Source organism: Crocodylus siamensis, chromosome 5, assembly GCF_052110815.1.
Source record: "Crocodylus siamensis isolate JL-2025a chromosome 5, ASM5211081v1, whole genome shotgun sequence".
Taxonomy (NCBI): Eukaryota; Metazoa; Chordata; order Crocodylia; family Crocodylidae; genus Crocodylus; species Crocodylus siamensis.
Window position 1 is genome coordinate 150,900,929 of NC_143399.1, and position 24,750 is coordinate 150,925,678.

The 24,750-nt window shown below is 45.2% G+C and overlaps 4 protein-coding genes and 1 long non-coding RNA gene across 11 annotated transcripts in view; 4 read left to right on the forward strand and 1 right to left on the reverse strand.

The window, feature by feature from the left end:
* Positions 1 to 2,569, forward strand: part of HOXA7 (homeobox A7) — a 26,789-nt gene extending 24,220 nt beyond the window's left edge. For all 5 annotated transcript variants that reach the window (XM_090046702.1, XM_090046701.1, XM_090046704.1 and 2 more), the window contains one exon: positions 924 to 2,569. In XM_090046702.1, coding sequence (XP_089902828.1) covers positions 924 to 1,207 — 284 coding nt within the window. In that variant the 3' untranslated portion in view covers positions 1,208 to 2,569. The remainder of the gene's footprint in view (positions 1 to 923) is intronic.
* Positions 2,076 to 6,232, reverse strand: LOC149864751 (uncharacterized). The gene is made up of 2 exons (XR_016442266.1): positions 4,351 to 6,232; positions 2,076 to 3,916 (listed from the first exon to the last, which is right to left on the reverse strand). It is a non-coding gene; the product is annotated as an uncharacterized LOC149864751 (long non-coding RNA).
* HOXA3 (homeobox A3) overlaps positions 3,783 to 24,750 on the forward strand; it is a 43,793-nt gene continuing 22,825 nt past the window's right edge. For 2 of the 3 annotated variants that reach the window (XM_090046680.1, XM_090046682.1), the window contains exons 1-2: positions 3,783 to 3,922; positions 15,454 to 15,557. The gene's annotated coding sequence lies outside the window, so the exon portion shown is untranslated. The remainder of the gene's footprint in view (positions 3,923 to 15,453; positions 15,558 to 24,750) is intronic. The other variant, XM_090046684.1, reaches the window with a different exon arrangement.
* Positions 3,784 to 11,164, forward strand: HOXA6 (homeobox A6). The gene is made up of 3 exons (XM_090046698.1): positions 3,784 to 3,922; positions 6,239 to 8,367; positions 9,658 to 11,164. The coding sequence occupies exons 2-3, from the start codon at positions 7,932 to 7,934 to the stop codon at positions 9,915 to 9,917; spliced, it is 696 nt and encodes a 231-aa protein (XP_089902824.1). The 5' UTR covers positions 3,784 to 3,922; positions 6,239 to 7,931; the 3' UTR covers positions 9,918 to 11,164.
* On the forward strand, positions 11,320 to 14,135 carry HOXA5 (homeobox A5). The gene is made up of 2 exons (XM_090046692.1): positions 11,320 to 12,734; positions 13,566 to 14,135. The coding sequence occupies exons 1-2, from the start codon at positions 12,173 to 12,175 to the stop codon at positions 13,814 to 13,816; spliced, it is 813 nt and encodes a 270-aa protein (XP_089902818.1). The 5' UTR covers positions 11,320 to 12,172; the 3' UTR covers positions 13,817 to 14,135.

Genomic DNA, 24,750 nt, shown 5'->3' on the forward strand with positions numbered 1-24,750 from the left:
CAGAGGCGCCATTGCGTAGAAAGCCCGTGGCATTGTATGTAAATGAGTATCATAAAACTTTTTATTGCCCAATTAATGGGTTCTAGCCTCGTAAATTTATTTAACTCCATTTGCTATGGAATGTTAGCATTGAGTGTATTTGTGCTGTTGGAGAGAGAAATACCGAGGGCTGGTTGTGTACCCTGCCAGCCCACGAGGGGAGAGGGTCCCCCCCAGAGAAGCTGGACTAAAATAACCATCATCATCATCATCATCCTCTTTTGGTGGGAGAGGCAGAGGAGAGGGGCGCTCAGGACCGGAGGACCGCCTGGCTCGGGGGCACAGGACTGTACTAGCCCAGGCTAGTGTGAGATGTGTCTTTTTTTCCCCCTTTTCCAGGCAGCTCAGGGTCTGCACTTTCGGGGCCCGGGGGGTGCCTGTGCGTGTGCGCGCGTGTGTGTGCGCGCGCGCGTGTGTGTGTGTGTCTGTGTGTGTGTCTGTGTGTGTGTGTGTGTGTGTGTGTGTGTGCGGGGGGGGGTCTTCTCTGCAACGGTTTGTTTCTGAGCGGAGACAAAGTTGCTGTGGGATGGGGAATGGGCTCCTGAGCGTCCTACCCACCCCGGCAGGCGGTGGGCTCCAGAGGTCGTGCCTGCCTGTGTGCAAGGGGAAGGCTGGGCAGTGCGGGGAGCCCGAGGCGAGGGGAGTGCATCCTGGAGAAAGCAAGTTCTCCCTCCTCCCCCCCAGATTTGCCCCCCGGCTTGGGTCTGTTTCAGACGCCTGGGTTTGTCCTGCCTGAGCTGGACATGTCGGCCAGCAGAAATGCCTTTGTGTGGGGGGAAGGACGAGGGGTCGCTCCTGGCGGCTGCTGCCTGGCTGTAAATACCGAAGTTCCCATCTACGCGCCCGTCCTCGGTCTCCCGGCTAACTTCTCTGCCTGCTTTCAGGTCCCGATAGGAAGCGGGGTCGGCAGACGTACACCCGCTACCAGACCCTGGAGCTGGAGAAGGAATTCCACTTCAACCGCTACCTGACCCGCCGGCGGAGGATAGAGATCGCCCATGCCCTGTGCCTGACGGAGAGGCAGATCAAGATCTGGTTCCAGAACCGGCGCATGAAGTGGAAGAAGGAGCACAAGGAGGAGAGCTCCAGCACCCCGGCGCCCAACGACACCACGTCAGCGGCAGCGTCTGTGGAGAAAGTGGAAGAGGAGGAAGAAGAGGAGGAATAAAAGTCCCATCCCATGAAGCAATCCCAAGTATTCTGCACGCACGTGACAGTTGTAAAAGCTCCCTTCAAAAAAAAAAAAAGACTCACTCTTTCATTTTAGAAATCAGTCCCCTTTTAATGAGCATCTTGAAAGCGAGCGTCTGCAGACATGAAAGGGCTCCCCGAGTGATCCCGCCAGCCCCCCGCCCCAGCCCAGCCCCATTTCCTGTCTAACCCATTCAAAATGTCTCATCAGATCATCCTAAAACCATCCCGATCGGGTTGTTTTCGTTTGCCCAAGCCTTGGTGGCTTTGTTTTTCTTTTCTCTTCTTCTTTTTTTTTTAAGGGGGTACATTTGAGGGGGAGAACTGCTACTTGCACATATAGACAAGCGTTAAGATCCAGAATAACTACCTGACTCAACTCGTTCCAATCAGTGGTTAAAGGGTAAGTGCATTAGGCTCACCAGAAAACAAACAAACAAACAAACAAAAAACTACCTAATTTTGAGCAACTAGCTCTGCACTTCCGGTTTCTTCCTCCCCCCCTTTTTAGAGCTCATAGCTAACACCAACAAAAAAAGGTTTAAAAAGCAAGGGAAGAAAAATCCTGTACCAATAATGAAGCAGAAACCACTACAGCCTAATGCAATGAGTTGTACTACCTATTTACCAGACTACCTATATCTTGCTCCGCCTACCTATCTTCTAAAGTATACTGTATTTTAATAATCAAGAGAAGATAACATACTAATGTGAATCGCAGAATGCTTTTAGAAACCTACGTGTAGTCCTTTGAAAAGCACGCATCAATAGCTTTGGTATATAATTTGGTACCGAAAATGCTGACTATATTTAAATTTAAAAATAATATATTTATTCCAAAGCAATTATAAACGGAAACCATATGCTGCACCATATATTTCTTCTCTATTCTTTACTATTCTGAGAGAAGAAGCAAACACATGCCAATGTTGTACAAAGCGGTTTAATATCTTGCGTTGGCGTCTACCTTTGAATTACACTGATAAAGGGCGTTTTCTTTTCTAGGCTCCTCTCACTTAATATAACTGAAAATGTTGCTTAAAAAGTGAATTCAAATGACCATGTTACCGCCTCTCAACAGTCCTTTTTATCCTGGTTATTAGAATGTGTTAATATGTAATACCGTGAATTTTCCTATAATCCTACAAATGCTGTATATTTGAACCATTTTTTTAAATCATTTCTATTGTCATAGACCTCATGTGTAAGATCATGTCATAAATTGAGAAGTATGTAATTAATTTGGAAACTTTGTAGCATGACGTATTGTTAAGAACTCTGTATAAATCCGTCTTGAAGGTTTGGCTAAAGTTTATTCATAAAATTGTATGTTACAATGTGTTTCGCTGTGTTCATTGTGAACATTTGGATATGCCGTGTAAGTATTGGAAGTGGAAAAAATGTGTGTGAACTCTCTTTGGAAGTGATTCCGTGTTCAAGTATCTCCCACGATAAATGTGTTTTATGTTACACAGAAAATAAATATGCTTGTTGACAACGAATGGCGTTTCTTTATTAGTGAACAGCGCAAAGGAAGCACAATAAAAATAATTTACACAAATAAAGAAATTAGATCAAATAAATCATTTTCATCCGCAATCAGACGCGGGGGGGGGGGAATTCATACGTGATGGATTGAGAGGAATCAGTCACTTTCTCGATCTCGAGCTTATAATTTTTCAGTTGAGTTGATTAATTAAGCACAAACCATCCTTTAAAAGAGCTCCTGCGTGCGCTACTCTTTAAATCACAACAGAGCTGAAATGCGCCTACATGGCCACGCGGAAATCCGCATTAGAGAAATAAAATTTGGTAATGAACCCAAGGCGCAATGCGAAACTTCCAAGTGGGAGCGGTCTGTGCCTAGGGTGAGAGCGAGCCACAGGGGATGGGAAGGTATTTTTTTAGATAAATAAAATATTAATTGTCCCTGGAAAATATAGCAAAAAAGTCCGGCAGATCCAGTATTTTGTAAAAGAAATGTAAAAAATCAGGCAGGCGAAGCTCTATAGAGGGCAAGACAAACAGAGGGAGAATGACACTGGCATCTGCAGAGAAGTTCCCTCGCTCGGCTGTGTGCAGTGGCTGGTCAATGTGTTAATTGCAATTTTAATAAAATTAGTACAAACTCTAGGTCCTTTAAAACTCTAGGGCTGCCTCTCTGGTAAGATGGCGCCTCTCTAAGACCTGCCTCTTCTTAGTGATGAGGAAAAGGCCATAAATCCGTTGTTGTTTATGAAAATTTACAACTTTGCAATACAACTTTATGAGTTGTTCGGTTTTTCCATTGGTCGTTGTCGGTCATGTGGATAGTAACCGTGAACATGAACTTTTTTATAATTTCCCTTGCGAGAATAGAGCTGCATTCTTTTGCTCAGCTCTGTCCTGCTTCGGATCTCTCTGGCTTTCAATCCCCCATTTCATTTGTTCTTTGTAAGGCAATAGTGAACAAAGTGTATGGAGGTTCAGCATAAGCAGCCGCCTAGAACACAGATCCTGGATGGCAATTTCCAATTCCTCCGCTGGAAGGTGTGGCATATTGGATTCAAAGCACTGGAGTGGCAGATTTTCAACTTGCAACCTGGCTAATTTCCTGCTTCTTCTGGCACCAAAAGGAGGGCGATTCGTCTCCTGTGCAGCCAAAACGACAGCTGTCAAAGTAGCAGGGGCTCCTGCTAGCCAGAACCTAAAGGTGAGAAATGTATATAACACTACAGTAAGCAGGGAAACTGTGCAATACCTTTTTTTTAGAGAGATGCATAGCAGACATGTGAATTTATTTCAATTGAAGCATTATCAATCAAAACCCGCGCTTGTTTATACTGAACCGCTTGCATGCAAAAATACAAACGCTTGCTCTTTAGCGAGGCTGCCGTGTCATTTTAATAAAAGTTATTTTTAATTCTTATAGATATGCTGGAACATTGCGATTTTTTTTTCAGAATGCAGGTTTATGACATCACATTAAGGAGATTACTTTTTTTTTTGCACGAGGAAAAAAACCCCGAAACACGTTCATTTTTTTATTCCACAGCTTTAACAACAGAATATGAAGTGCAATGGAGCTAGCTGACCCTGAAGACTTTAACTAATAATATTAATAAAAAAGAAAACACTCACAATTTCAGCAAGAGACCAACCAGCATAGCATCGCCTCATTCCATTGCATGTTTTCAAAGGAAGAGGCTATTTCTGGAAGGACAGGGATAGAGGAAAGGCAGGCAAGATGGGGCTTCGTTTTTTTTATCAGATGAATCATTGCATGCAAAATAACTGTGTCACGTAACTGTGTTGAACCGGATCCTTGACTTGTTTCTGCAGAGGTGGTTTATGGATTATTTGTATAGCGGACTCGGTGTTACAGCGATGTCAGCTCTGGGAAAGGAGCTTTTTTATCTTTTCTTTTCTTTTCTTCCCCCCCCCCCCCCCCGCTGCTTCTCGCGTGGGGCTGGAAGGATTGGAGAGGGGCATGTGCCAATTGAGTCCGGATTGTGAATACCGGCTGCCGGAGGGGGGAGGGCAGAGCCCCGGCCCCGGGTGTGTGAGCACTCAGGGCACTGGCGTGTGTTGCACGGATCTGGGCTGCCTGCCTGCGCCGGTGGGCTGGAAACCGCGGCTTCGGCGGCGGGGTCTGCTCCTGCTCTATCTCGCCAACCCTGACAGTCATTAAGAATGAGCTGCTGGGAGTGCTTTAAATGTTAGCACCGGTGTTGTTTGTGTTCTCAGGGCCGATAAAGAATTACATTTGCATTGCATTGCATTGCAGTATCTGCTTGACTGCAACTGCAGTGAGCGCCGGATTATTTATTGCGGGGCGAGGGGGTCTCAGTGCTGCCACGGTGTGGCGGAAGTAGGTAGGAGAGGGGAGAGGACGCACAGGCTGCTGCGAAGTGCAAAGCCTGGAGGGCTGCAGTCCTCCTGGAGAAACCCGAAAAGCCGGCCTACCTCGGGGCGCCGTGCCCGCTGCCCCGCGCCCCCGCTCGCCCCGGGGCTGGGGCTCGGTGCCCGGCTGGGTGTCGGCTGTCGGATCTCACCCTGGGATCTGCTCTGCCAGGAGGGGCTGGAGGCTGCCCAGTGAGGTTGCTAATACTTCAGTCTAAACAAATGCTTTAGACGGCAAACAGTGTTTGGATTAGAGGCTATTACTGCTTTCCCTCGCACGTCTGAACATGAGAAGGGCTTGTAAGTGGCCTGATACTCTCCGAGAAGGAGCCTTTTAAGCTTAAGAGGGTAACTGCCCCCGCACCTGTACACCGATGGTGGGCTTTGACTCATTGGCTCGATGGGCTCAGGCGCCAGAAACCCCCCTCGCCGCGCTACACGGCGCTGCCCAGATTTCTTGCACGGGGGCTTGATCTTTCGGAAGTTGAAAAAATAGGACTCGCACGGCTGCAGCTCACTTGGCTCCACTGCCCGAAGGTTGGGTGGCTTTCAGCTTCCCAGCGCTAAGGGTGGGAGCAGAGCTGCTAGCCCTGCCTGGGCAGCCTCACTGGGAAAGCTTTCTTTTTGCAGATTTATGTATTTTTTTATTTATTTTGGCGGAAATAAAACACGATTGCAAAGCAGATTGTTCAGCTGTCGCTATAACAACTCTAGTACACGCTTCCCCCTGGCAAACCTGTACTTTCATTTCTCTACGGAAGCAACTGCGAAATGTTTCCATTTATTGTGCGGAGACATCCGAGATTTAGACTTTGTCGAGAACAATAACTTCAGATTCCCACTGGCCAGTTCTTCTCGCCTCAAAAAGATACAAATAGCAGGCACCCGGGCTCATGTCCTGTAAACAGAGATACCCCTCTCTGTTTTTGTGACGAATGCAATGTCTGTTCAAACAAAAGACCGGCTGAGCATAACTTTTCGTAAGTAGTGTGGACGCTGCATGTTTTGGGTGCACTGAATCTTAATTTCCCCGGTACATTTTCGTTCTAACCTGCCTTGAAAAATATCCATTTGTTTTTTTTTTTAAAAAAAGACAAACCTCCAAACGACTCTTTTTGTTCCCCAGATGGATTATGCTTATCTTGCACAGCCCGAAAACTTTGCTGGGGGAGAGTGGCTTTCAGAAAATAAACAGGATTTTTTCCTCGCATTGCCAGTACACTGGTATTTTTATTCTTCCAGGTGTGCTTGGAGAGATGAATCTCGATTGGGAAAGTTTTTTTTTTAAAGGGAACGCATGAGTGCAATCAACATCTCAATGGGAATGTGCGACTGAGGACAGTAACAATACCAACTATTGTGGAGGGAGGTTTTAACTTACTCCGGTTTTATAGGTATCGTAATCATCCTCCGGAAATGAGACAAACAATCTTCCCACGACAACAAAACTCCCGCATTGAGGGCTCTCTCGGAAAGGAGCGGGCGCCCATGGCACTTCAAAGCGGAGCTGGCTTAAAATTAGGCTCTGTGAGCCGGGGGAAGAGCCACGTCTGATGAGTAAACACAGCAACTGCAGCCTGGACTGAATTACCAGCCAGCTCAGCGAGTTTCAGCAGCCTTGCTGCGGCTCCTGCGCTGGGCCAAGAATTAGAATTCCGCTGTGGGGTAGCTGCCAGGCGGAATAATTAAGCCCAAGACCCGTGTTTAACGTAACATATCTATAGCTATACCGATCTATCTATAGCTACCTATATAGCTATATATCTATTTAAATATCTGAGCTAACCCCCGGCTTCACTAAATGATGTAAAGCAGCAACGAAAGAGGCCAGGCTTCAGGTTCTCCGGCTTGGCAGGGCTCTCGCACCGGGGGGCTTGTACCTCCAGGAGGATGGGGTTTTAGGGGAAGAAGCACGTGCAACTTTATCTGGACGCGGAAACCTGCTCCAAGCCCTTGCTAATGAGTCCGCTGGAAACACTGCAAAATCTCTCTCCTGCAGGCCCCCATTTCCTGTCCGCCCCGCAGTCTCCACTTCGATGAGCAGAGGGCAGGGGTAGGGGAGAGCTCCTCAGCTCGCCTCGGACAACGGGGCTCAGTTGAGCCACGTATACAAAGGCTGGACTCCGAGCCGGGGCGGAGAGATGGGCTCCTCCAAATCTGAAGGGCAAGATTTCTTTAGGGGGAGGGGATCAGGCTCTCTAGCTGCCCCCGGGTGAGAGAGGAGAAAGCGAGCCACCCCGGGCAGACCGGGCCCTGCCTGCTCTGCCCCACTGGAGGATCCCCGTCCTGTCGCGTCTTTTAATTGCTCCAAAGTTTCCAGTCCCGGCCAAGATCACCGGCTACCTGTGCTACGGACTGATGCCAAGGGCTGCTGCCCTCTTCACCCCGCACTTTGGGCATTTCCCTGACTCCCACGCTGCAGATCCTAACTTTTGCCAGCCCAGTCGCCCCGGGCACTGCCCCCGGGGCGCTCGCAGCCGCCGCTCTCCTTCATGCTTGGCCGGGGAGGGGGGAGGCTCCCCCTGCCCCCGATCCGTGCCCGCCCCCGCGCCCGCCGGTGCCCGCTCCTGCCGGGAGCCGCGGCCCGCCCGCCCGGGCTCGGGCTTGGTGGGAACTTTGCTGGCTCGGTCGCTGCGGGTCCCAGGGGAGCGGGCTCCACGGCGCGCTCCCATTGGCCGCCCGGCCGTCAGCTGGTGCTATTTGCTGCTGTCGCTTTTGGCGCTCGGCCATCCAGAAACAAACCAGTTCGATGACTACTAATAGTTATAGCCAGATGTACTAATACACAACAAATCACAGTCCTGGAGAGGGGAGAGCAAATGAGTTCCTATTTTGTGAATCCCACTTTCCCTGGGAGCTTGCCTAATGGGCAGGAGTCTTTCCTCGGGCAGATCCCCCTCTACCCAGCTGGCTATGATGCTCTGAGGCATTTCCCAGCTTCTTATGGGGCAGCAAACCTCCAGGACAAGGCTTACACCTCACCTTGTTTCTACCAGCAGTCCAACACGGTCATTGCTTGCAATCGGGCATCCTATGAGTATGGAGCCTCTTGTTTCTATTCAGACAAGGACCTAAGTAGCGCCTCTCCCTCCGGCAGTGGCAAGCAGAGGGGCCACGGGGACTATCTGCACTTCTCTCCCGAGCAACAATACAAATCCGACAGCGTGCAAGGCAAAATTCTACATGACGAAGGCAGCGACCGGAAGTACTCGAGCCCTGTTTATCCCTGGATGCAGCGGATGAACTCCTGCGCTGGTAAGTCATTTGAATGCCATCAAGGGGGGCAAAGGAGGAGTGGGGGGGTGAAGTTTTTTTTGAGTAAGACTTTTATAAAAAGCGCATCCAGAGGAATGGCTGCGACCAGCAAGCTGTAACCTGAGACCTCCCCAGGTTGCTTTCGACCTGGCACCATGGCCACCCTCGAGCAGTTAGGAGCAGCCTGGGTTCCTTGGAGAAGTTGCTGAGTGATGGTGAAAGACTAGCTCTCTGGACACGGTGCCTTTAGGGACTGATTATTTTTTAAGATCCCTCCACAGAGAACCCTCTTCTTCGCTCCTCCAGTGTCCAAGAGTGATGCAAGGAAGATGCCCCCTGTATTGACTAGCCAATGCATTTGTGAGACAGAGCCCCCCTCCCCCCACGCACCCATCAGCCCCATTCATTAGTATATGAGTATTGGTCATTGAAAGCACGTTTTCTGGTAACGTGTGCACACTCGCAAATCGCCTCGAATTGTCTCCCCCTTAAAGTGGATTTTACGTGCCAGGGCTCTCTGGTCGGGGGTGGGGGTGGGGGTGGGGGATGTTACTTGTTTTTAATAAGCACATAAACTTATTCACTCCAGCTGTGATCAAAAAGCCTCTCCCCTCCCCCAGGTTTTTGAGCAGAGAGATGATAAAACCTTGGACTTATTTGTAAAAGTTTCACTTTCAAAGGTAGTTAGTATTTTGGAGGATCCTTTGGCATCTGATGGCAATTATAGAGAAGCAAGGGGAAGGGGCTATTCTATGAAATTCTGCTGACGTTTACGATTATGCTTAAATGACAGTTGTTCCACTGCTATTCTAACTGTAACAGCTATGTATATACACGCTCCCATGCACACACAAACCTACGTGCACACATCCTTGCGGGCGATTTATATGTATATAAATCGCGCACATTCGTATGTGTGTGGATGTTTGTATGCTTACACACACGTACACGTATGCCTGCCTCTCCACGCCTATGCACCCGCACCCACATAGATTTGTTGAACTGTATACGTGTGTCTATACGAACATATATACATACGTACAAAGTTGGGGAAATTTCACTTTAAATGGGTATAGTCACCGCCTTTGTATATCAGAATTGTGCCACTGAACCTGATAATGATGTTCTTCTCCACTTAGAAAGGTTTAATCAGGGAAACTTTTGAAAGCCAGGGTAGCCACCCCTTCTGGGGCCGTGTCTGCAAGAGGAGGCAGGGTATACTAACCACTATTTCTGAACTGAAATCACTGGGCCCTGTCCAATGCGATCATTTTGTCTTTACTTCTGCAGGTACAGTATATGGAACACATGGGAGACGGGGGAGGCAAACATACACCAGATACCAAACGCTAGAGTTAGAAAAGGAATTTCATTTTAACAGATACTTAACCAGAAGACGACGCATTGAGATTGCAAACGCCCTCTGCCTTACTGAACGACAGATTAAAATATGGTTTCAAAACAGGCGAATGAAATGGAAAAAGGAAAACAAACTCATAAATTCCACACAGCCCAGCAGCGAAGAAACAGAGGAAAAGTCAGGGGAGTAGAATAATATTTAATAAAAGTTTCCAGGCCTTTCCTTGTTAGCGTTTTATTTCCCCTTGTGATCCTTCTGCTACTAAAAATCCTATAGGTTTTCACAGGCTGTTGATTTCCAAAGGCTTGATTAAAATATATACATTTGCAATCAACTGTGAATTTCTTTAAAAAAAAATAGAAGTGCTTGATTTAGAGCTAGGTAGTGTATATAGTCACGTCTGCAAAGCGTAAGTGGCGTTGCTTTAGGGTAGTCCAGAAATGCCCCAGGTTTTTAAATATTGGAAAGTGAGCATCTCTGGGCAACTGTCTCTGATCTGACTGTCCGGCTGCAGGCAACAGATAAGGGGGTAGGTGTTTGTCACGGGAAGCGATCGGGTCGTGGATATTAGATATCGTGGAGCCGAGATATTAGAAGACCTTGTTTTTGTGTCCTAATCCCCGCTAGGTCGGGCCGGCTTGTTCCGCAGGGCTTGGGATTTGATGGTCTCTACAAACAGAAATCTTCCCCGTGTAGGAAATAATTCACTAGCGCAAAGAGGACAAAGACTTCGGGGGTTTACAACTAATCGATGTACTAAACCTGGCCATCCTCTGCCCTTCAAAACGAGGACGAGCCGACGGCGGGTGTTAAAATGCCGGGAACCTGCCTCCAACCAGCACTTGTATTGAAGTAAAAACTCCACCTTAAACTTTGGTCCGGGGGGCAGAAGAGTCTTCCACGCGGGGAAATTTCTGTGGGCCAGTTGGGCAAAGGGTGAAGGCAGCTCTCAGCCAACACGGAGGGGAATTGCAATGATGGGATCCATGCCTAGTCATTTATTTTGAAAAGCATTAAAATTCAAGGGTCTGTCCTGGTAAATCGGGGGGCGTTTCGCCCCCTTCTGTGATGTCCAGCTTTTCGATCCCTCACCCTGAAAAAGGACTACACCAGACATAGAAACACTGCTGGGAAATGATTCCTCTTGAGGGCTCTTTTGCACTGAAGACGATCCGTGCGGGGGAAATGCTCCCTGCGCTATACGGATGTAGTGGGAGAAGGTGGCCAAATATACAAGTGAATGCGTCAAAGCCCCTTTTGTTCGGAAAGGCGAGGCATGTTAGGCTACCGCTCCGAATAGTTGAAGAGCCAAATCGCGAAAACCGTGATGTAAAATGGCTACCACGACGTTTGCATTTGTCTGAAAAAGGGCAAAAAGTGATGCCGAGCATAAAGCTGGATGGATTTTGACCCCAGCTGTGAAGAAGAAATAAAATACATACATACATATATGTATGTGTGTATATATATATGTATGTATATATGTGTGTGTATATATATATACACATATATATGTATGTATACACACACACTTAAACCTCACACACTATTTATCCTTATTAAGTACCTGCCATTTCAGATCGGCACGACAGCTTTTAATTTTGTTATTTTGTGAAGCGCTTGCAAAACTAAATAACTACCTACATACATCCATACAGACATCCATACAATAAAGTCAGACACCCAGGGTTGTAATTGCTGTTTGCATGCAAGGATTTATCCTAGGGGTTGATTTTATTCTAGCTGATTTAATTTTATTTTATTTCGGTCTGCTTGTTTTGCACTTGGTTTAAATCAGTCACCCTACAGAAAAGCCAGGTTCTTTTTGCAGGTAAAAAAAAAAAAGCAGAAAAAAGAAAGAGAGAGCGAGAGAGAGCTATAGCAGAACAGGGAGAATAATAAGGAGAGGAATAAGAGCGAGGGAAGGCGGGCAGGGAATGAAAGGGAGCCACTGCACATGCAGAGCAAGCTTGTCCCCGACCTGCTGCACGACCGCCGGGCTTGCGAGAGCCCCGTGCAATTGGGACGTACTAATGGAAGTGTGCGAGAAATGCCATCATTTTGCCGTAATGGGCTGTAACCTCGAGTCGACCCCAGCCCCGCGGCCCCTGGCTGGAAGCGGGAAGATCTGACTTGTCTCCAGAGGGTGGCGCACGAGTCCGACTGACAGCCAGGCGCTGGCGGCGAGAGCCCGCCAAGCCTCCAGCATCCACCCAGCTCCCCCATTAGTGCACGAGTTTACCTCTAGAGGTCATCAGGCAGGATTTACGACTGGACAACAAAAGCACGTGATTTGAAGCCGTACCCCATATTTGGGTGCCTACGTAGGAGGGAACCAAGTACATGTCCCAGTCATTTCCATAATTCATCATAAATTGTGCAAGGGTGCTATAGACGCACAAAACGACCAAGAGCCACAAATCAAGCACACATATCAAAAAACAAATGAGCTCTTATTTTGTAAACTCATTTTGCGGTCGCTATCCAAATGGCCCGGACTACCAGTTACATAATTATGGAGATCATAGTGCCGTGAGTGAGCAATACCGGGATTCCGCCAGCATGCATTCCAGCAGGTACGGGTACGGCTACAATGGCATGGATCTCAGCGTTGGGCGCTCAGCTTCCAGCCACTTTGGTGCCAATGAGAGATCTCGCAATTACCCGTCCAATTCCACCTCTGCCTCGACAGAGCCCAGGTATAACCAACCTGCAACGTCTTCTCATTCGCCTCCACCTGACCCTCTGCCCTGCACCGCCGTGGCTACTTCGCCTGTCAGCGAGAGTCATCACGGGGTGAAAAACTCCATAGCTAACTCTAGCAGCACTTCGTCCACTTCCAGCAGCAGCACTCACATAAGCAGAGAGGGGGTTGGCACGTCGTCTGGGACTGAGGACGACACCCCAGCAAGCAGCGAGCAGGCAAGTGCCCAGACCGACCAAAGCACAGCTCAGCCTTCCCAGCCCCAGATCTACCCCTGGATGCGAAAACTGCACATAAGTCATGGTAAAGCGCTACCCTGTTTTCTTTTTTAAAGGAGGATTTGCTTGAGCCGGCGGGAGCGTGGGGGGCGGCTGGGCGGTGGGGGTGCGTGGAGCTGGAGCTGGGGGGTGGGGGAAAGGGGACGAAAAACGACCCCAATCCCTGGGATTGCACTGAGAAAATGTCCTTTCCCAGGCAGGGAGCAATCGGGCACGTTCGCCAGCCCGCTCCAACTCCACCAAGTCTCCCCAACTGGAGGGGCAGGGGTGCATTTTAAATGGGGGGAATTGTGAATAGGGGTTGTCACCGTGCAGTAATTTATGGGGAGAAGTACCCCGTGAAACCAGCGTTACTAATTCTGGGCAAGGACAAGCGAGAGTTTAGCAAATCGTGAGGATGGGAGTTTTCCCTGGGAGGAAGTCAGGGAGGATTAAAAAAAAAAGGAGCGGAGGGCGAGGGCTGGGGGCATGGGAAGGCTCGGGGTGTCTCTGCCCTGTAACTTGGAGGAATGATTACCTGGCGGTCTCCTTCGGAGCCAGGGCTGGTTTGGGGAGTTACAAAGCTAACCTCCACCGCGAAGTCGTGGGAAAGAACCCAGTGCCCCGGCTTGCCTGCCTGCCTCAGTAAGCCCATCCAGCAGCTCAGCTGTGGGGGGACGGGCGCTTGGCTCCTCTAAAACCCTCCACAGACACACACAAAAAAGGGGACGAGGGGGGTGGGGGGAAGAACTTGTTGAGCATTTCCCCGAAAGAAAGCCAGGACCGAGAATAACGGTCCTTGGATGCTCGTGGCTGCTTTAGAAATAAAGGAGCTGGTCGCTGCTGAGAGGCTAAATCATTCACTTTTCTGTTGCAGACAATATAGGGGGACCCGAAGGAAAAAGGGCTCGGACTGCTTACACCCGGTATCAGACCCTGGAGCTGGAAAAAGAATTTCACTTCAATAGATACCTGACCCGCAGAAGAAGGATTGAAATAGCACATGCTCTTTGCCTCTCAGAGAGACAAATAAAGATCTGGTTCCAAAACAGGAGAATGAAATGGAAAAAGGATAATAAGCTGAAAAGCATGAGCATGGCAGCTGCAGGAGGGGCATTCCGCCCTTAAGAATTTGATCCATTAAAAGTACTGAGCAGTATTAGCTGACCCTGCGTAGAATGTCAGTACTAAGTTGACTTTCTAAAACTTCCTTGTGTTACTTCTGTGAAGAAACCCTGTTCTTGTCGCCCTAAGTCATCTTTTAATCATGAGCCTGTTCATTCCCATGATATCGCGTGTATAAGTAGATCTGCTTTCCGTACATTTCTTTGTCTTGAATGGCTTTGTCTTGGAAATATAGATGTTTTAACTTATTTATATGAAGCGAGCTGTGTTACTTGAAGTAACTGTAAAAAAACAAACAAACACGAGAGAAAGAAACCCCCTCGTTTAGTACCAATGTTATGTGTTGCACTCAATTTGCTTAACTGTGCATGTGTGTTCAAGTGTTAATGTCTGTATAGCTCCAAGCTGTTAAAAATATTTTTATTCAAACTACCTATATAATTCCTGTGTAATTAATGCTGTTGTAGAGGTGAAATGATGAAATACAACTGAACTTGTCCTACGTGTAGTGAATAGTGAATCTGTGACGAAAACTGTGATTCCAAACAGTATGTCCTTGCTGTGCCTTTGTATGACTTTTTGCACGACCTCCTAGAAGTGGCTCTTATTAAGCGCAGCTTCAGTGATGTATGTTTTTTGTGAACAAAGTTACAAATATAGTCAAAGTCTGGCTGTTTGAGCAAACTGTGATCAGCTTTTTTTCTTTTTTTTTTCCCCCCAATTTTTTTGTATTTGTTTTTACAAAAAAAATACCCTGACTGGAAACAACAACAAAAAATAAACTTTCTATTGTAAGCTTTCGTGATTTAATTTGTGCAAAACAAGGAGTTGTACTTCCTAATTCGCTTCTGAAAGAAACATATCAGTGCAGAGTTTGCAATATTTTACCTGGCTAAGACCTAATGCTACACGTTGCATCTGATACAAGTGCAATTGTCCGATACCAAGCTTTTAAATTGCAACTTTGAACATAAGTTCCTCCTTAGTGGTTTCTCGTTAGGTGGAAAGCTGCATTGCAGACCCACAACCAACACCCTTGGAGGGTGAATCAACTGTTATCTGTTTGCTGATTGTTGAAAAACATGTGCTTTGTTAAAATCCACTCCCAGCTCCAAGGCGTGTTTGCCTCGCCATATAGAATTACTCCCGTGGTTTAATTAAGTATATTTGCAGGACAGCCATATCAGAGACGTCTATAAGCAACATCCTAGAGCCACCTTCCCACTTTTCACCCTTTCCAGATTTTTGGCTTTTTCGCTACAATTAGTTTTCTAGAAATGCAATGTTACTTACCCCATCACAGCTTGAAAGGTTAACTCTTCTGAGCTTCTAAGAGCAACTAAAGATTTGCACATTTACTGACTGGTTACATTGATGCCTTCCCTTAAAAGTTATAAAACAGTAAACTTTATAAGCCCCAGTTCCGGCTATATGACATTTGGGTGCCAAATGAATAGGGTTTTGTGTATGAATTAGATCGTAAAATCATCCATAGCACAGACAGATAGGCTCACTGGCTATAAAAAGTCACGTGGTGCCATTAAAGTAAGTTTTATGGTTTTGGGGAGTTGACATCCAACATTATATACCACATAACATATAATCTCACTGACGCTGGACTTCATTTGACTCTTTTGCAGGCTACGTGTGCCTCCTGGTCATTCAAATTGTCAGGTTTAGATACAGAAGTATCCAAACCACAAGTTCTCAGTACTCTATGAAAAATGGCTCCTTACAAGGCAAGGTAAGTTTGTGCACAAGTTCCTTAAAGTTTATTTGTACAGTTGGAAACTCGACTCTCTCTCCGGCTCCATCCTTTCAGGACTGTCACCCTGAATTGGAAAGGGTAGAAAAATCTACTAATGTTACAGGTTTCATTGAAAACTTTTCCCTCTCTAATTCTAACCCTAGTTCTATATTTTAACAATCAAATCCAAGAAAACCACAATAAGTCTTTGGCAGAGATGGATTCTGAGGCCTAACTTTAATTACTCTGACTACCGCAGAAGATAATTACTTCCTTTGCTCCATAGACTTTCCAGTTTGGAAAGATTTTGTTTAGCAAGGAGCAGTTACTGCAGGCGATTTTTTAAAAAGGAAACATATATATATGGCTTGATGTTATCTGAGCAGTGTCTTCTGGAGACATGCTAGTGTTGGAAGAGGGCTGGTGCATTTTTGGATTAGAAAAATATTTTGCATGCCACAGCTGGCATAAAAATGGCATAGACTGTATTTTACTGGCTCGGAGTCTTCTTTACTGTTCTAGGTTCTCTAAGAAGCTTCATTTCTCTGGATATAGCCATATGTGTAGTGTGGTGTGGCCAGCAGATAGGCTCAGTAGCAGTTTCGTGGTGGTACCTTTTTCCAGGGTTTTTGTTTGTTTGTTTTTATTTTCACTGTTTTTCTAAGAGAACAAAATTGATTGTAACTTATGATGCTCCTACGAGCTATTCCAGGTCATCAGAGTGCTGCAAATTATGAAATACAGACTCAGTTTCCCGAAGGTTGTAAATAGCCCCATGGCTATTTCTCTCTCTCTTTCTCTCTCTCTCTTTCTCTCGCTGGCTGGCGATTGCGGGTAGGCCCAGCTGCAGGTTTGCTTCAACATTCTTTTTATTTAAGTAGACTGTTCTCACGAGAGTGTGATTACTCAGCAATAAACTTTATGGCCGGATTTAACTTCAGTCTTTGAATTTCTAGGGCTGAGTAAAAAGGTGAAAGGGACTCTTGTCTTTTTTCTCTGTAGAATCTGGGCCTGATCCTGCAGACCCTTACTCCCAGGATCCTGGCTCAGGACAATAGTCACACTGAGCATTGTAGGACTATGCGGGTGATGAGGATGGGTTTTCTGGATTAGGCCTGCAGTCCTGAAATACAGGCAGACATTGATTATCTATCTATCTATCTATCTATCTATCTATCTATCTATCTATCTATCTATCTGCTTCGGAACTAAGGTTTGGACAGTTTGGGGTATGGCACGGTTTTTCAAATGGTGCTGTGCAATTATGTTTTCTTGATATGTTGATCGTTAGGCTTCTGGCTTAATTTTTCTAGATTCCTTTCAGCATTGCAATTTGCCTTAGAAGTGGCAGCTCAAGCAAATGTCAGTATGGTAGAAAGGCGTTAGAATTCAAGGACAATAACTGGATAGTTTACCACTTTATAAAGGTGGTACCTGTTCAATGTCCAAGAATGGTATGGCACACTCATTGTGTCTTTGTTTTATTTTTTTTTCCAGCTAATGGAGGGTATGCATTGATAAAACACGATTTTATATTTAAACTGTTAGCTTATTTAGAGGACGTATTTGCTTTACAAACTTCTGATATTTTGAGTTAATTCACAGCAGAAGTTTAAGCGTTTTAGAAAATGCTGTCTTTTCATGCCTTTCTGTGAACACTGCATTAAGGAAAAAAATCGCATGTACTTCTTTGATAACAGGGTTAAGAAGTAGATTTGAAAGGTGCATTTTTATTGCACTTGATCTCCAGAAGTACACGATACAATTAGCTTAGGAACAGCTGGCTGGTACATGGTACACATAGTATCATCGCTTCAATAACAGGAAAGCAGGAAACGTATATTTAATAGTAGTACGTTAAATTATGTATCATAAACTAAGGTAGTATGTGTGGCAAAAAAAACTGTACACACCCTTAAAAAAAAGTTTTGGTGTCTAACAGACCGGTTGTTTTCTGAAGGTAAATCACCTATCTCGCCTATTGCACAGAGTAAACCTGAAGCAAAATAGTTTACATTATCTTAATTTCTAGTCCCATTGTATAAGAGGATATTCCATTGTCAGGGAAAAAAAACATGAACTCGCCCTGTATTTTAAGTGACCTTTCTGTCAGCTGAGATTGTGAATTTTCAGAGCCAGCTGTAAAATAATTTGCAACTGACCTAAGATATTTGGATTTTTGTTTCTCAAACATACTGTACATAACACAGAGTATGCAAACGTTTGAGACTTGTGAACAAGAGCAAGTTGCACAAAATCCACAGGGAGAGAAACACGCACATATTGCACGCAACCACAAGACACGGTCGTCTCGACTGGAAATTACTACAACTTTTTAAGCATTTCTAGGCTTGCCTCCCCCTGTCAAAGTCCAGGCAGCTCGAATCCTTTAAGACCAAAAGTACATTCAGATGCTATAATTCCTGCTGATTAGAACAGGTCCAACTCCCAAACTCGCCACCCTTACATACGCCTTAGTTGTGTCCTGATTAAAAATGAGTAAGTGTCGGTCAGACAGAGGGATCGCTTGAAAGCCAAACTTAGTTTATCTGTGCCCATTAATTTTGTTCAGTGTTTTGCGAATTGGTGCACGTGAGTTTATTTTACTCAAACCCTCGCAAGTGGCATTCTCCGCACTCAAATGCAGTTTGCTTAATCCTCTGAAAGACATACTTTAGTGTAGCGTGGCATGGCTAAACGTAATGGCGATTAAAGGTTAGCTCTCCCTTTTGTGTATATAACCAGCGACTTCTACCAGTCAGACCTTTCCCTGAACTAGATATACAACAATTCGATGGAGCTTTACCCGTAACTGGAAGTCGGGTGCCCTGCAAACATATTCATTGCCAAATCGGGGGTGGGGGTGGGGGTGGGAGTATTATTCTCCCAATTCCTTCCATTTAGCAAATGTGTGTGTCTGGAGAGGGGTGACAAGGCAAGTGTTTGCTCTTTGCTCCATGGGAAATTGAAGGGAGTAGATTCATATGGGCAGATCATGAGGTTTCGATCTGGAGCCATATGCATTGGAGCAAAGTATTTCCCCCACCCAGAGCATACCGTTTACATACATGAAATAGTTCATTAATAAACCTCCTGAGCAAGTGAAGAATCCCCTTTCCCCCCTTGTCCCTCTCACTCCTAGGCTTTAGCTACTCTTTCATTGTTCGAGTTACTATTCATAGGACAAAGCTGTAACTCCGCCAGCAGGTAGTTTATATTTGAAAATATTCTTCCTTATCAACTAAAGCCCCCTCACTAATGCCTCTGAGGAAGGCAAAAATCTCCTGGACCGTCTTACTCAGATGTACACGTAGCCACATATACAAGCCATACCATCTGCCACAGAGCACGGGTAAGATTTGCAAGGCTTTCGCTTTATAGTGCGCATAAGGAATCTGTCCCATATCCAAAAAAATGACTTTTCAATAATAATATTTGTTATGAAGGTTATTGGGTAATTATTGCAATTTTGTGAAACAGTCCTTGCTTGAGGTGAAGTCTGTCTCTGGATAACAAATGGCAGCCCTTGCAGTTCACTGCCAGGTTAAGTAAATGCAGAAAAGATAAATCTGCACACCCTAGGAATCACCAGCAGAGCTCGCTTTAGACCAAGTTCACAGTCAACTCGTTTGCCTAGACAAGGCTTCACAAACAATTAGAGTTGATTCTTTATTTTTAAATAAAGGAGAAATGACTAAGTCCTGAGCAGTAGACAGCTATATTTCCTTCGCCCCGACGCTCTACATTACATTTTTTCCACCTTCACGTCCACAACTTACCAGCTTTTCACCTGCAATTGTAACCATATAGCGCCCTGGAGTTAATCTAGTCCCTCCAACGCTGGCGAAGGAGTTTGCAAACTGATTTAAAACCACTTTACAAAGATGAGAGAGTAAAAAGAAAAAAAAATCCCGATTTCTTAAAATAAAAAGACCCTTAGAAAGCTAGGGAAACCGGCAGAAGCATTGGAACAAACTGTGCAACCTCTTACTCCTAAAAGAAGCTGCATAGCTTTTGTATATCTTTGTGGTTAAGGGCGTTACAACTGCAGGTCAAAAAGTTGAGGGTCAAAAGTTTACGTTTTGCACCGCTCTTAGTCATCCGCCCAGACAGAGTTTGATGTCAATGTTATAGCCGAGATCTTGACTATCAGCACAAAAGATAAAGTAGCTTTGAGTTACGTGTGTATCACAGTATGGACTCCAGGTGAACTCTAGTGGTTGAATGACCTCAATTACCGAGGAAAGGATAGAAAATTCCTCTTTTCAAGACTAATACACGTTGTATTTCATCTTGAATTATCGGCCACTTTTGTGTCTGAGGATCTCTGCCTCAGCTGCACCAGGTAAACATGCATGCCTCCCCCCCCCAAGCTTCTGTTGATAGCTATGCTCTTATATACCGCAAGCAGGTAACAAAAGCTTTCCTGCTCGTTTATTATTATAAGTGCCTGCTCACGAGTTTTAACGTTAAGTCTTCTCGCTGTGCAAAATGGCAGGGAGATAAGATAGCAGCCAACCTATTAACATGGGTATTGATCCTCGTAGCGTCTTTGTTTTCACTCTAATTTCTACAGTGACCACTAAACTGTGCTTAAACAGGACATATTGGAGATCATGCTTTCAAGTTATATGTTTAGTCCGAGAGGGCTCGTTTCCTATTCAAAGCGATGGGGCCATCTTGTATTACCAATGGAGATTCCAGCTGAAAAACTGACCGGATTGCAGCGTCCCATCCTTTGGAGGGGTGGTAAAGCTTGCTGGAATTGCTCTGAGATAGCAATTCATAGCTAACCGCGTCTCAGACCATTTTTATAGCGGACTTTATTTGTTTAGAGCCTAATTCCCTGAGAATTAGGCTCTGTGGCTGAGAATTTTTCTTGTTTCCAGTACTGGAGCAGCGGTGAGGAATTTGGCTCTTAGGTTACGTAGGGCAATAACAAAGCCACGCAAAGTGTTACACAGAGAATTCCCGTTGGAGTGGTCATTATACACCAAACCCACTGTGTAATGCACGAACGCCAGTTGAAATGATATTGGAACAATGCTGCGGTATGGAGGGAAAGTTTAGTCCAAAATACTCATGGACAGATGTGAAAGGTGTGGAGGAGGGGACAGGAAGTCAGATGGAAAAATGTACTCCATCATTATCTGTTAGTCACCTTTAGAACCGAAAAGACAAGAAGCCATACGGGATTTAGATACAGCTGAATTGGTGGACAGTGGAACTGGTGGATCATTGTGGAAAACAGGAATTCTTGAAAATACATAGACGACCTGTTTAGCCTGTAATCAACGCGGGGAACTGTTGGCGATTATGCCCAAATCCTCCTATGTGACTACAGTGGTGAAATGTTATAAATGTATTTGCAAATGCGTTTATTACTCGTTCACAAAAAGAATGATACTGCAAGCGATCCATGATGCGTTTTTAAGGGGTTAAATAGAAGGTTTTCCTCAAGTGAGAGATTATAGACGCTTGTTCTGATAACTTGCATGTTTGGTAAAGCACAAAATCTGGCAGCAGCCTAAAATCTGTAGCCAATATCTGGTTTGTGAAAGGACACTGCAAGATTCATGCTGCATCACTGACACTCCCCGGCCGAAAAGCTGTTTTTACAATCAGGTTCCTCAAGTGAAGTACTGAAATCTGTTGGCTTTCTTACCAAAACAATTATTTATTGAAATCCTCTATTTTCAGTCCAGTGCAGAATAAAAATACCAAGAAGAATATTTCCGAAGTGGTTTAAGTGCCAGCTTCAATAAATATTGACTTTTCTCAATTGTTGTTTAAATGATTCCCTTTTTTGACTGAAAAAAAAGAAAGAAAACAGAACAGTTATGAATCTGAGACCAACTCCTTCTCCCCTTTCATTCCCTGACTGCAGCGCCCACTGGTCTCTGCTGCAGAAGGACTGCTCAAAAGACCATTCATTTACAATTCTACCACAAATCACATTTTATGTGTGCTTATTTAACCATGCCAACATAGAACAAGCAAATCACGCCAAACATGCAGTTGTTAGAACATATACAGTGCCGGTGAAGTCATCGCTTTATGAAAAAATGGAAGGGGGGGAGAGAAAAAAAATCAGCCCTCGCCCCAATCTCGACCACTGAAAGCAAATCTTTTAGCCTGTTCGCCCGAGAGCTAACAAACGTTAAGCTGAGGAGCTGTCTTGCGGGCTTTATGATTGCCAAAGAACAAAGGACAGATACAGTTGATACATTCCATAACGTTTACATTTTCCCGCGATTTTTTTCTTAATTTTCCCTTAGAAGTAGTGACCTGAGCGAAGCACCCTGCTATCTAAAAGACACTGTTATAGACCTTTTAGAAAAACTAAGTCCAAGGCCGAGGTGAACTTCAGGTCACCGCGTCTAACAAATATGAAAATGTCGCCTGGTGAAGGGCACGCCTTGTTATTTAACAAAGACTGTCAATGTGTAAGATTAATAAGAAACAAAATGCACACGGTGTCACTTTTCGGTCACTTTGAAACTTGGGACAGGCTTGCATTCAAGAGGGAAAGCTGGGGCTAAATATATTCAAAATGGTTCAAATCAGATTCAAACCAGGCTGCTGGAGCGCGTTTCTTTCTCCTCGTCCACCCTCCGTGGTGCACTGGGCGAGCTGAAAGGCTGAATTGATTTTTCCCCCCTCCCTCTTTTCTTTTTAATCGTTTGCTGCTGTAAATATATTTTAGCCGCGCACGTGGGACTTGCATATTTCACAAGAAACGGGGATAATCTTTATTTAAAAAACAAAAAACCAAAAACCACACACACCCAAAAACTGTTTGGGTATGCATGAGATTGGATCCTCTTGGTGCATGAAGATTAGCTATCTCCCTATCAACTTCATTTCAGTGAATGCTCAAACTCTTCCATGGCAAGATCCAGCTGGTAAACTTTCAGTAATTTATTAATTGAATAATTGTTCTTCACCAGGGAAATAGGGTACCTTATTTCTTATAAAAATAAAGTTCTTCCTTTATTATTATGTGTACGTGGGATGATGCTACGAGCTTGCTTAAAAGGAAGTATCGGGGAAAAGGTTCGGAGATTGTTTATTGCAGCCATAAATCTTGCAGTAAAATGTCGAAATGGCCGTGTGCGAGATAACACTTGGTGGTCTTGGCTGGGTTCTTGTTTATGATAACAAAACCACAAAGACAAGGAACAGGCCTTTGGAGATCCTGCATAAGCACGTCTTCACAGCCTGCTAGAACCACATGAAAAACAGACTTCAGCTGAGCAGCTCGGGTCACCTTGTAGATTTACAGTCGGATCCCAATTGTAGCCTTCTCGTGTAACTGAGCACCATAAATACATGATAAAAGAAAGAAGCCCAGTTAAACAAGTATACTTGGAGATCTCACCCTGGTAAATAACACAAAACCTGGCCAGATCTCCGAATATAACTAGTCTTGCAAACAAAATAAGGAAACCTGCTTTCGTTGGATTGTACTGAGGGTTGCAAGCACGACAGTTTCCGGTAGTATTGTAACCAGAATATACCAGGAGCTGCCTTAGGAGGAGGATAATAGTTATGGTAACATAGTAGATTGGGGTCGCGCTCGCCAGCCTGTGTTTGGACGTACGTAGCTGTGTGTGCATGCCTATCTGCGCGCCGAAAACCTCTCTGCTGTTGGTCTCTGACAAGCTTTTCTTCTCATTGCAGTGTAAGTCCCTAGCGTTGGTCTCTTTAAATAGACTTGAGGTGCTGGACACATACACACCCTACAGGCAAACAACCTTGTCCTTCCTCTGTCAGAATTGGTTTTGTTGAGTAGTTGTGGTGCCCGCGAGGGGTGATTGTGTGTGACCCTGCTTTCTTCTGCAAACAGGGTAACTTACCTACTGCACCACTCCGGGTTGCCTAGGTATTTTGTGGGAAATCAGTCAGGCACTGTGCTTTAACTTTTTGTTTATGCCTTAGACATTTGCTACGACCAGCAAATGAGTGCTTGTTTAGATAGGTATCCCAGTATTACCAAGCGTTGGAAATGTTCGACCATCTTACAAATTGTTTGCAATCTGAATATGTACATACATAATAGAAATCGATACACTGTCTGTATTACCGGTTAGATATAACACTCATTTAAATATACTTTCATTATTACGTATGATATATGATCTATGAGGCTGCGAAACAACAGTCTGCACATAAAGCAGGATATGAGAACTATCTTTAGAAACAATCTAAAAAGGACCATAATTCTTCCTTGATGCGTGAGGTGCATGTTGCTGTGTTAGAAGGTGAGGCTAGCTAATCAGCAGCTCCGCGCCCGAAGAGGTCTGTAAATATTTGTATGCGTGCTTGTCTGCAAAAGAGAAGAAGAGAAGCAGCGCGGAGTAAAATCGGAAAAGTTCAGTCCTAACCGCCAGCGTACAACTGGAGATGGGATTAATAAGTAATTTATTATTTTAAAATAATGGCGCAATTAGTTTAACTATCAAATTTCAATTATCTAAGGTCAAGCGGTTGCCTCTTTTCCTTCCTGAGCTGCAAATATTGTTAACAGACTCATTTTAGCAATTTACCAGTCAGAGAGTAGTCTCCACATCTAGCTTCGATATTGCGAGCTACTTCTCGAGAGCTGTCAGGGATTTCTCTTATGGTAAAAAATAAAAACAGCAAACAAACAACGGGGAAATTCGTAGGTGGGGAAAGGCTCTTCCTCTGACTGAAATATTCCTAGATGGTCTTATCCTTTATACGAAGTATTTTATTTCAGCATGTTTGGTCCCTCCCCCCCAAGAATATTTCTATTAATACACAACACCGCTAAAGACTCCCTTTGACTCTCTTCCCTCCGTCTTTACTAACATTTGAATCTAATTATACCTTATCACAGCTCCAAATGTGCAAAGGGACGCAAGATTTTTAAGTAATTAAATTACCATAAAATAGCAACGTTGGCAAGCTCTAGGGACAGATCGGGGAAGAAACCAAGGCGACCTGGCCTGCACAAGGCGGAGGTTCTTGCAGCCTCATCGCTTTCACTTCCACCTGGAGGGAAGGGCTGCCCCACCGCCCACCGGGTGGTTTGGAAAGGGGAGGCTTTAAAACCTCCTGGGCAGTGCCAGGGGTCTGTCCTCCTGCGGAGAGCACTGGGGGCTCTCGGGTATGTCTCCTGCCTTCCAACCCTAACATGCTGCAGGGGTCAAATCTGGGGTGCCCC

Coding starts and splice junctions, on each gene's coding strand:
- HOXA6 (XM_090046698.1), top strand. CDS start 7,932: ATGAGTTCCTATTTTGTGAATCCCACTTTCCCTGGGAGCTTGCCTAAT. Junction 8,368..9,657: donor GCGGATGAACTCCTGCGCTG/GTAAGTCATTTG, acceptor TTACTTCTGCAG/GTACAGTATATGGAACACAT.
- HOXA5 (XM_090046692.1), top strand. CDS start 12,173: ATGAGCTCTTATTTTGTAAACTCATTTTGCGGTCGCTATCCAAATGGC. Junction 12,735..13,565: donor AAAACTGCACATAAGTCATG/GTAAAGCGCTAC, acceptor TTTCTGTTGCAG/ACAATATAGGGGGACCCGAA.